The sequence below is a fragment of the Lactuca serriola genome, chromosome 5 (genome assembly GCF_051521515.1).
Source record: "Lactuca serriola cultivar US96UC23 chromosome 5, Lser_US96UC23_V15, whole genome shotgun sequence".
Lineage (NCBI taxonomy): Eukaryota > Viridiplantae > Streptophyta > Magnoliopsida > Asterales > Asteraceae > Lactuca > Lactuca serriola.
The window spans coordinates 238,456,732-238,469,482 of NC_136412.1; the positions used below are offsets into that span (position 1 = coordinate 238,456,732).

At 33.5% G+C, this 12,751-nt stretch overlaps 1 protein-coding gene across 1 annotated transcript; it reads right to left on the reverse strand.

The window, feature by feature from the left end:
• Positions 1-1,460: 1,460 nt before the first annotated feature.
• On the reverse strand, positions 1,461-2,661 carry LOC145053783 (heat stress transcription factor C-1-like). Its single transcript, XM_079001879.1, has 2 exons — positions 2,420-2,661; positions 1,461-2,305 (listed from the first exon to the last, which is right to left on the reverse strand). Exons 1-2 carry the CDS (start codon positions 2,621-2,623, stop codon positions 1,577-1,579), a joined length of 933 nt encoding a protein of 310 aa, XP_078858005.1. The 5' UTR covers positions 2,624-2,661; the 3' UTR covers positions 1,461-1,576.
• Between the last annotated feature and the right edge of the window lie 10,090 nt (positions 2,662-12,751).

Consider the following 12,751-nt stretch of genomic DNA (forward strand, 5'->3'; position numbering starts at 1 on the left):
CTGTTTTGTGTCTGGCTGGCGGAAATTGTGCACACACATTTACTACATGGATGTCAATATTCCAGTGTGGTTTTGTTAAATATTAGGGTATTCCTTAATTTCATAAATTAGTCGATAGTTTAACCCTTTGAAGAGCATCAACTGAACCTCGATCTTACAATTATTGTTCATTTTTGCCCAGGTGAAGTCTTGATGTTATTAATGTTTCTAATCATTGTGGTTTTTTCATCTCTGGGAACCGCCATCTTTGCCTCAAACAAAAATTAGAAAGTGATTATTGTGTATAATTTAAAATGAGAATCATGAACTTCATGATTGGAAAATTTACCATTCTGCAATCAATGTGATTCTCTTTGGTGACTTTCTAGAACAGAAGGATCTGCAAAGACTACAAAGTCAATCCACGAGCACGACCAGTGGCTCGATCCTACATAATCATTGACTCCAAAACCTCACTGCCCCTACTAGACTACTGATGTAGGCGTTCTTCATTTGTATCCCATGATATCCCACTAATAAATAGCTTGCCAAGATCGATTACATATTATGTACACCGAAATCAAAGCATCAATCGCCTAATTCTGCAAACGATTTCACTACGAATAAGAAATTCATAAGTGAAATGGCAGATCAAATTAACACAAAATCTCCATTGGATTGTAGAAACACCCAAATGTAATGTCGGCTAAAGAAGCAGCGCCGAAAGAGGAAGAAGGTTCGTTCCGTGCGTGCGCGTTTGGAGCAATGCGTCGTTAACACTTTCCAAAGTTAGGAGGGTATAATTGTCTACTCACTTCTTTTGCAGTGGATGAATAAAAAGGGTCAGTGGAAAAATCAGCTTCCTTATACTTATGCAACATTTTGTTGATAAAACTAAATTCTTATTATGATAATCTAATTTTGGTATTTCACAATACATTAATTATTTAGAAGAATATAAAGAAATCATACAAAGTATTGTCTATTATCAATCCGACTCCTTTAAATTCAGTTCATTAACTTCTTCTTCTTTTTTTTTTTTTGTTTTTTTTTTTTTAATGTTAATGTCTAATTTGTTCATCTTGACATCTGGAATGACACCTTACCACCCACTAGGGGTTTTTAATGTGAGCTAGGTACATAAAATGAATCTATATTTCTGTACTTTTCAATAACCTGTAAAAAGTTGTTAGATTGGACCCGATACAAAGAATAAATCTTTATCTGAATATGGAAGGCTTCGTAGCCACTCAATAATCCTAACATATGTAAAGTTATTGTTTTGAATCAACAAAAATAGAAACCATATTCATTTTAGTAAGAAAAATAAGTGATGCACCAACGTTACATATTTAAGGTTTTTAAAGCATTTAATGTGTGATATCTTATGATAGATTGTGAGAATTATTGTGTAGCAAGTATGATGGCAAGTTGAAATATTTAAATGTTTTAAATTGAATTGTAGTTGTATGGTGGGAATATAATAAGAATCGAGATTTGATTCTCAATAATTTTATATAAAATTACAAAATAGGGAATAAATTACAATCATCTAATCATCTAATATTTATAATAACCGAAACTAATTAAACTGTAGCTAAAAACCGCCACCCAACAGTGAAAATGGATAAGCCGGCGAGGGCCTAACGTCCGGCTCCGGCGAAGGACCTCCGGAGTAATTTATATCATACCCACCGCCGATTCCATCTGTAAAATTTACATACCTGTTAATACCGTTCATCGGTGCGTATTCCATGTTAACAGCAGCGCCGCCGCCACCGCTGCCGACCTTGGACATTGGCCATGCCATGGACGGTGTATTCGGCGATGAAGATGACTGCCAAAACGGTTCATTACCATAATAAGCCTCCGGTGACGAAGTGGTCCATCCTTCGATTATCTGACACTCTTCCTCCTCGAACTTTACCCTCGACGAAGACGACGGCGGCGGCGGAGGAATCAAATTCCGTTGTCGTTTTTTTTTCAACAACCGTTTCGATCGTTGATCCTTTTCAAGCATCATACGTGGCAAGATCTCGGGATCCTCCGCTACTTTATGCAATAACGCCATCATTTGCTCCGGCCGACGCTCCGTCGCTTCAAGCCTCTTGTTCATCCCGACTAACTCCTGTTCTAGAGCCTTTTGCTCCTGCTTTAACCTCGCAATCTCCATCGCCATCTCATCTTCTTCATCTTCCTCTCCTCGCATAAAGTTTCTATTATGAATCTGCCTTTTTCTCTCTATATTCTTCAGTAACTGCGTCTGTCCTCTCAAAAACCACTCGTTCGCAAACTCCCATTTATCAGGATCCACTTTTCTGAAACCCTAAAATTCGTTAACCAAATCAATCAATACCTCAAAACACGATCGAAACAGAAACAGAAACTCAGAAACTCAGAAACAAATACAAAAAGAAGTGATTGCGAATGCTCAACTTACATAAGTGTTTAATTGACGAACAAAGCTCGAGAAATTATTGTGTTTGAAGTAAGCAGGCAAGAGACGTTGGGAGAAATCGAGGGGTTCGACGACGATGAAGCTGTTATTGGCGATTCCCCAGCGTATGAAGCCATCGAGTGATGCGTCGTTGACCATCTGATAGGTTTTGAGGATGAAAGGTGCGATGATGTCGTTAGAATCCATGATTTCAACTTCAAGAGTGTGAGGAAGAAGGAGTTGAGTGTTAGTATATATATGAAGAAGTAGTTAAGGTTATTGTGAAAGCATGGAGGTCACGGCGGTGGGGCTGGAAACAGTACTGTGGGGCCGTCAACGCTCAGATATTTTGCCAGTTATCTGGAGTTTTGTTCACGCGCCAAATGAGAGTATGGGTTTTCTCATAAAAAAACGTCTAACATTATTACACTTCTTTTATTATTATTTTTAGAAAAAAAAAATTTAACAAATGTTTTTTATGATTTTGATTCAAAACAGTTTATTTATTTATTTATTTTTATTTTATGAAACTTTACTTATATAAATGATTTTTCCGAATAAAACATTGCAATCCAGTGGTTAATTTAGTAGATGTCTATTAGATGAAGTTGTTAAATTGATGGATTTTTTTTTGATAAATACCATTTTGTGAAATTTTATTAAACATCATCTAAACAATAATTTATAAAATTTCATCTAAAGACTATTTGTGAAATTTAAAAGAAGTCTATGAAATCTTGTATTAATTATCATAAATCAAATAAAAAGATAAAAACTAAAACATACAAAATGTAATATTTATATAAATAAAAAAGTAAAATTTATTAATTTTAATCATCATGTAAATATATTTTATTTATTATGAAAATAATTTTTCGTCTAAACATTATCTAAAATATTCAAACTACAATACATTATTAAATATTTTCGATTTCTTTTTTTATATAAAAAGTTTTGAAGTATAAAAAGATCATTTATCTATTTTTTATTTTTATGTTATATTATTTTCGAGATTTATCTTTATTTTTTTATACAAATATATTTATTTTTGTAAAGAAATATATGATATATTATTATTTTTGAAACACAAACCTTTTAAAAATATAAAGTCTTTTTTTTACTTTCCTTTAAAGAAACTTAATTAAATGGAATTAATGTCATACTATCCATAAGATTAATTATTTTAACATGAGTATCAACATAGGTGAAAAAAGGCTACAATAATTATAAATATTTAATTATTTTATTATTAGCTAACAGATTTTTTTTTTTTTAAATTTTGTTATGAATAGTTTGTGTCTTTATTAAGGAATTTATATATAAAACTTGATAAAACTAAATATTTTTTTTAAAAGTAAATATTAAAAGTTTATATCGAACCAATAGAAAATCTATCGTACTTATATTACGAAACCAAAATTGAAACATAATTTTACTTATAACTCAAAACTACATACTTATATGCTTAAAATAAAATAGCACCATTCTGTTATTTTTAAAATAACATTTTTTTTTTTTATAAAAACACATTGTATTTTTTTCATTAAAATAAATATATTTTTATAAGAAAAATTAAAGATAAATCTTGAAAATTAAATCACTCAAAAATTAAAAAGTAATATATTATATATTTATGCTTCAATTTTTTAGATAAAAAGTAGAAAATAAATAATTAATGATGTATTGTAGTTTGAATATTTTAGATAAAGTTTAGACAACAAAATTTATTTTTGTATTAACTAAAATATATTTGCATGATGATTAAAATTAGTAGGTTTTATTTTTTTTATTTATATAAATATTATATTTTCTGTGTTTAGTTTTTTTGTCTTTTTATTTGATTTATTGTAATTAATAAAAGATTTAATAAACTTCTTCTAAATTTCACAAATGGTCTAATCGGAATTTGACAAATGGTCCTTAGGTGAAGTATCACAAAATGTAATAAATTATCTTTATCTAAAATTCATTCAACTTAACGGCTCTATCTAACAGATATCAATTAGAAGGACCACTAAAGTGCAAATGTTCGACTGTAAGAGGAGATTGATAGGACTATATTGTGGAAAATAAAAAGAGAATTGAAAATAGGAGGTTATGACTCACATGTCAAGATGATTGTTAACAGAATTGTAAGTTTCATTGATTTGTGTACTATTAAAGCATATTAATTTATACTTTGAAAAATCTAATATTTGGTGTATTTTTTAAAGTACCATTCTCTAATAAGAATAATTAAACAGGTTGAATGTCAAACATGAGAGAGAGAGAGAGAGAGAGCAACAAATTGTCCACAGATTCATACAACAATCTGTCCATGGATTAGGAACCAGATTGATTGGTAGCATAACAACAATTTTTTTAGTTAAGAACAATATAACAACAATCTATCCACAAAAACTGTCCCATTTTTTGTTTTCATCTCCCATTTTTTACAGTATGAGTTGTAGAATTCGGGAAGTTTTGGAGAGGTTACATGTGGAACACATGATATTCATACACATGTATTGGGTACTGAGCAACAACATGATCGTGTATGTGAGATGGGTAAATTTATAACACCACAACAATACTTTTGTTTACCCAAAAATATTAAGCATTACTTGGAGGTTGAGATCGAAAGGGTGGATAAACGAATAACCAAAATTGATGATGACTTAGAGAAATTAAAAAGTGGTGTGTGTAATGTTTTTAAATGCGTAAGTTGCCAAATATGGGAAAATATTCAATATTTTGAAAACAAACCATTTGAAGAATCCCTTGTAAGTCTATTTCAAAGTATTTACTTTTTATTTTAAAAGTAAGAATTCATTATAAGTCTTGGCTACAAACTAACATACTATATTTGTAGGATAATTCATGTCTTCTTGCGGTTGACGACTTGATGTTGTTGCAAATGCAGTTCCTTAAGGGGCCATAATGAAGTATAGTGTCTCAGTTATTATAAAAAATATTTAATATTTTAAATACTTTTATTTTTTAGAAATTGGATCTTAATTACTTTTTATCTATATGCAATAGGTGAAAACATTCAAGTTATGATGGAAACAAGTTTACAAGGAGAAACTTTACTACCCATTCCACTTGAAGATGAGTTCTTTGTGAAGGTCAAAGATACACTTGGGCACATACTAAGTTAGTCGAGACATGTAGTTATTCGATGCTCTGAGCTTGTAATACTATTTACATACATTTAATGCATATTTATGTATATATGTATGTATGTATGTATGTATGTATGTGTGTGTGTGTAATATATATATATATATATATATATATATATATATATATATATATATATATATATGATGTCTAATTTTAAAAATTTATTTATAGGTTTTGTAAGGAAAAGCGGTGGCAAAACCATTGAAAAAACATACAACACATGTACAAGAAGAATTAGGAAGTAATAAAAGAGAAAAGAAGACAAAAAAACTGCTAAGAGAACCATGTGATTAGGACAAACAGAAGGAAACAAAAGAGAAGAGTAAAAAGAATGGAAATGAAAAGGAGAAACAAAAAGAAAACGAGAAGAGTAAAAAGAAAGGAAAAAGAAATGGAGAAACAAAATGAGATCATACAAAGAAGGTGGATAAGAGCACATATAAAGACAATGATAAGAATTGAAAAAAAGTAGTATTCTGAAAATGAATGTAATTATGGTTGATGGAAAAGTTTTAAGGATTAATTCTACAAAAGTGCAGTTTGAGAACGAGCATTTTAGGTACGATGGTTACATATAATTAAATTGGGATGATTTTGAGGCACTTCTTACATTGAATGAAGTGACATGTGTTTTCATTGTGTCTTATATGATGTAAGTGCTTAACTTTAATTTTAATAATTGCTCTTAAAACTAAATTTATTTAATCAATTTAGTGTTCGTATGTTAACATAATCTTATTTAAGAAAATCAAATGTGGGTAGCCAAAAAGAGATCATGGAATTTGTTTCTTGAACCAGTTGTAATCTTGCTAATTAATCCTAAAGGGAAATCTAAAAATATTGATGATGCAAATAGAAGTATTGCAGATTGGTTGTCTACAGGAAAGGACAATGAAATCATCATAATGCCCTATAATCCAAGGTTTGATTTTGTCATTTGATGTTAAATACAATAATTACCTATTTATTTTAGTAACTAAGTTGTTTGACTTAATTTGGTTTTTGGTTTTTGTAGAAGACATTGGGTGTTGTCTGAACTAGACATGAAATTGGCTACGACTATTATCATGATTCCCCGAGTTCTAGCAATGTGAATTTGCAGTTGAAGCAAATTATTGATTCGTAAGTAATATAAATTATCAAAGCATATTATGTGAATACAATAAATACTTATTTCTTAATTTTTTTTTATAATTTATATTACTTACGAATTATTGTATTCACATTAAGAAATAGGTATTTATTGTATTCACATTTTATGTTTATTTGTTTAATATATCATACTAATCACTGTTAAATAAAGGATCATTTTTATAATTGAAATGTTATGTGTAATTAGTTCTTAGTTCGAGGGTCGCAAAGTTCAATACACAAATGATGATACTTATGAAATCTATGAAGAATTGTTGTCTTTTACTACAAGATTCGTTTATTAGTGATATTTCGTATCGACAAACAATATTTTTGTTAACCGTGAAATGTTAGGTAACATCATTTTTTGACATGGAGTGTACAATGTTTTTGATGACTTGTTTGAAATTTATATGAAATTGAATGTTTTGGTATATATTTGTTTCTGTATTATGCGTAAATGCACGTCGTAAATGCGTATCGTAAATACACGTCGTAAATGCATATCGTAAATGTGTGTCGTAAATGTGTGTCTTAAATGGTTGTTGAAGTTTATGACACACAAATGTGTTTCATCTTCATTTATGATAGGGCTTTAATGATACACATTGTGTGTCATCTATATCATTTATGACACACAATGCGTGTCGTAAATGTGTATCATAAGGTTACAACACGAAAATGTGTTTCGATTTCCTTTATGATAGGGGCTTCAATAATACACATTATGTGTCATCTATACACCTTTATGACACGCATTGTGTGTCGTAAATACGTACCTTAAGGTTACGAAACGCAAATGCATGTCGTCTTTCTTTATGACAAGGGCTTCAATGACACACATATGTGTGTCATTTGTACCCTTTTATGACATTCAATGTGTGTCATTAAAGGATAATATTCTACTAGTGTATGAAAACATATAGTATGTTTTTATAATAAAATGAAGTAACATCTTTGTTTATTAAAAACTATTGGGAGCAATAATAATATTCCTAATCTTGTATGATATAAACATTCTTAATCATAAGAGATTACATTCTGACTTTTGGAAGTTTACTGTAACACCTGGTTCCTGGTACGCATTTAATCATAATTTATTTATCTTTGTAGAGCTACTCGACGAGTTAGGAGCCCCAGACTCGTCGAGTAGAAACGAGATTGGATGAGGGCTTTTAAGCAATCTACTCGATGAGTTAAGAGCCCTCAACTCGGCGAGTAGGTCTGCCAGAGTGAAACCCTAATTTCGGCGTTTTTCACCCTATTTAAGCATCTTAATCCAAACCTTATGGCCTCATTTCCAGCCTCCAAGTCCTAAACCCTAATCCACGAAACCCTAGAGCATTTTTTGAGTGTGTGAGCCATTCTTAAGTAATTTTTGTGTGTTCTTGAAGCTTGAAGAAGAAGAAGAAGAAGAAGAAGAAGAAGAAGAAGGAGAAGGACCTATAAGGTTCAAGGAGAAGATAGTAGATCCAAAGTTTTCCTTCCATCCTCATCATTTTCTGGTAATCAAGTCTCTAGCTTGGCTATTAGTTTATTAGATCCCCTTATTTCCATTTTATGAGGGTTTTGGTTCAAGAATCTTGATCTTTGGGATATGGACATCCCAAGTGGCTTACCTTTCAAATCTAGGATCTATAAGGGGTTTCATGGCATAATGGTGCAAACTTTATGACTATGGAAGCCCGATGCAAGCTTAAGGACGTTATTATGTCCTTTTAAGCCCTAAAAGGCCATACATGGAAGTAAAGTTTGAGACTTTACATGTTCATTTGGTGTCTAGGACCTAAATCTCGGTTTTCATGCTTTAGGTTGGAGTAAAAAGGCATTTAGACAAAGATCTATGTCCTAATGAACTACGGTTTTAGCTAAATCCACTAAGTAGGATTATTAGCGGGTAAAGTTGGAAACTTTACACTTAAAAGGGCATTTCCAGTCTGTAGATGAAGTATGGACTTTGGATTTGGAAAGTAGAGGCTTAATCTGTTAAGATGGACCAAATAAACAGAGGAAGTCGTCGAGTCCATAGAGGAACTCGATGAGTTGAGTCGTGTTGTCCCGGTTTAGTTTAAGGTAGAACTCGACAAGTTTGTGAAGGGACTCGACGGGTTGATTTGCCAAACCGCGATTATGAGCAGCCAGGGAACTCGGCGAGTCAGGGGGATGACTTGACGAGTTGGATCATGATTTCAGGATTTTTGAGTTATAGAACTCGGTAAGTTAATAGGTCAACTCGACGAGTTGGGTCAACTTAGAATGTTGACTTTGTCCAGGGGCAAAATGGTTATTTTACCCTTAGAAGGATTCTCAGTTTTTGACTAAGTGATTTATGTTAATGATAGCCAGAGAGTCGTTGGAGCAGTAGTCAGAGATTCCTCACACGAGATTTCATTAGCCAGCTTGAGAGGTGAGTTTTCTTCAGTAAGAACGGGTCTAAGGCACTAATGTCGCCCGTGTAGAGTAGCTAAGTATGGGTTGGGCCCGTATCTTAGACTAGTTTATGATTAGTAGCTAAGTGTGGGTTAGGCACGTATCTTAGTATTATCTGAGTATGTTATTGAACTGGTAGATTGTAGTTATATTTGTTGTCCGTGTGATACTTGTATGTATTTTTAGTTAGCGGGGTGTGGGCGGGGTCCCGTATCTCCCGAATAGCAGAGCGTGGGTAAGGCTCGTACCTCCTAGCCAACGGAGTGTAGGTGAGGCCCTTATCTCTGAGGTAGCTGAGTGTGGGCGAGGTCCGTATCTCATAGTTAGCTGAGTATCGGTGGGGCCCGTATCTCTTTGAGTGTGGGCGAGGCCCGTATCTCCTACCTGCATGTTATATGTTATGTGTATGGTATGGGGTAGTTTGGGGACACTCACTAAACGTCGTGCTTATAGTTTTCAGTTTTGGTTTCAGGTACTTCCAGTAGCAAAGGGAAGAGCTCGGGATGATTTCAGTGCACACACCATTCGTTCATCCTGGGATGTTTTGGACTCTGATATTTTGACACATAGTTTTGATACAGTATATTGTTATGATGATTATGTGATACAATAATTGTGTTTTATGAGATGATGGATGGTATTTATGGTTTTTATGAATAATTAAAAATGAAAATTTTGGACTGTATTTTTGGGATGTTTCATTTACAACATCTATTCAGGAAGGAAAAGTGTAGTCAATTTGACCGAAGTCCTATGGCAATACTTACGGAAGTTTGCATCACTAGAAATCCAAACGAGATTTCCATTCTGAGGTTATGGGCCCTTACACTTCAACAACTCTACAGAGAAAGACAAGAGCCAATTCCTATCAACACTGAACCAAAAGAGGTATTTCTCTCGTTCAAAGTTATTAAAGCATATAGACTTCTGAACCAGTCCACTTTCGGACCTACTCGTAGGTTGCCACAACATATGTTGGCAGTTCTTCCATCCGATTCATAATTTCTGAAACATCATTTGGAGACTTTGACTGTGTTTTTCCCAAAACAGTTTGCCCCGGTCTTGGATGAACCTCAACCCTCGGATGTGAACAAACCAACCAAAAAGAAAAAGATGGCTAAAACAAAAACTTATAATTCCAAATTCCCAGCCAAAAAGAGATCCAAATTCAGTGGTTCCTATCAAAAGGAATCACATGATGACATTCCATATGACTCTGGATGTCCAAAAACCCATCCTGAACACTCTTCCGCAGTACCCTTTCGGAGCTTCAATATCACAGGCACACACTCATGGGGAGTCTCCATATATTCCACCCCCATTTTCCCAACAAGATGGTGTAGGTGTTGATAAAATTTCCTTGAAACCCCTGGAACAAACCCACATGTCACTTCGCACATTCCTTTTCTTTCTACGCAAGCACGATCTGGGGCCCCTGCCTCGAATCCTAAGCTCTCAGAAGTTAGAGTTGTCCCTCCAACTTCTAGAGCCCCAACTGGTCTGATACATGGTGTATGGTTTTGAGCATTCTAACACTCCTATGGTGTGCATGCAACCATAGAAACCTTGGATCTATGTTTTCTCTATTATACATGCAAACTTTCATTTTTCCAAGGTTTCATCCTAAGTAGCATATCATGGGGTATATGTAATACAAAATTCTAGTAGAATGACATACCTTTCTTGTAGCTTTGATTCCTTAAGAATTTGTGAGCCTAGCACCCCAAATTTGATGACTCAAATGCTTCACACAACACCACCAACAATTGGAATAACTTGAGAGAAGAACACTTGCTTCACAAATCGGCTAGCCCTCACTTCTTATCACTTAAAGGTGCCATTTCATGAGCTATGAGGCTTCTTATATAATGTACACATTAGGGTTACACCATGTAACTCATGACTTTCCACATTCCTCATGATCCATGGGTTTTATCCTCCATGGAGTATCCATGGGTCACCACATGGGTTTAGCCCAACATGAAGAGCTATGGATCATAAGCCCACTTTATAAGAATGAATGATTTACCAAATCAATCCCTATTTATTTAATTAGTCTCTTTTGATCACAAAATTAATTGTAAACTAATTCTTGATCAATACTAATTAAATAATTCATATTAATATATTAGAACTTATAATATATTAATAAATCATAAATATCCTCTTCTCACAAAAGTCTATCCAAATTGTTCCGATGCCATGCAACCCAAATGGACCATGCTAAATCGGGTCAAGTACATACCAAATATAGTTATGCACTTAGACACCTTATCCAATAGTCTCCCACTTGGATAAGTCTAATAACTATAGTTTCATGTACGACTTCAGGGTCCGACCAACAATCGTAGCTCTTAAAAGTCTTGTGGAACTAAGTTGTGCCATTTTAGATAAGTGATCATATAATTCTCTGTTCTCAAGATATCAGCCGGACAAATACATGGAACAATATCGTACTTATTGTCCAACAGTTTGTTTCCTGATTTCCGATTTGTTTGACAAAGAACTTAACCGAACACATCAATTCAGTTCTGACCGGGCTCGGCACATAAGTTAAAACAGATGCATTGAGGGGCCCAAGATATCGCTTTTAATCCTCCAAGGACTATAATAACAGATAAACTTCGACTCATACTGTGACAACCCAAAATATTTGGATCAAACAATGTCTAAATTGTAAACCTCCGACAAAGAAAAACCTTGAAATACATTAGAGCATAAGTGCATGTGTATGGAAGTATACACCTTGAAAGTCACATATAAAGTAACCTCTTTGAAAATAAAAGCAAGACACGGTGGGCCAAATAAATTAGGATTCAATCTATAATGCCATCAAACAATGACCGAGTAATGATAGCACAAGAACTTGTGATGGTGTCCCAATCTTGAACACTTGAGTTGTAAGGACAACATATTTAAGTTTGCTATTAATTCAGACCATGAACACTTTCCTAGGACCCATCCAAGACCATGAATCCAAAGAGAAATCACCTTTGGCTGTGAACTACCCTAAGAAGCCTTAGTTGGCCGTAAACACTTCTCTAGGAAGCATCTTGGCCGTAAACTCAAAGGAAAGCATCTTTGGGGCGCAAACACAATCCTAGGAAACATCTAGGCCGTAAACACCATAAAGATTCCACAACTTGACCATGAACACCATCCTAGGAATCACCTAGGGCGTAAACACCTAAAAGACTCCAAACCTTGACCATAAACACTTCCATAGGAGCATGTTGGGCGTAAGCACTAATATATTTTAAGTGTTTACGATTGATGAGTTGTCTTTTGCCAATTTCCCATGCAAATTCTAGTAAACCATGTGTTAACCATATATAACAAAGCTTTATCCATCAGTAATCCAAGCAAGTGTCATGTCACCCCCTGATTCTTTATGAGCGTAAACTACTCCTCATACATCCCATTTATCACATTCACTTTCTGTAAACTCCTAAATTACTCCTAGAGTATTCAAGCTTCAAGTCTTAATTCTTCAAAGCATTCCCTAGATCCTAGTAAGTTTTTCAAGTTTTATTTAGTGATTCTACATATTATTTTGTTAATATCATCACATTTACACATAAAATTATGTGTTAATATTCTTAGGATATC

Bases quoted from the DNA above. Each gene is read 5' to 3' on its own strand.
- LOC145053783 (XM_079001879.1), bottom strand. From the start codon at position 2,623: ATGGATTCTAACGACATCATCGCACCTTTCATCCTCAAAACCTATCAG. The intron at 2,306-2,419 runs GTAAGTTGAGCA...AACGAATTTTAG, and splicing joins TTCGTCAATTAAACACTTAT to GGTTTCAGAAAAGTGGATCC.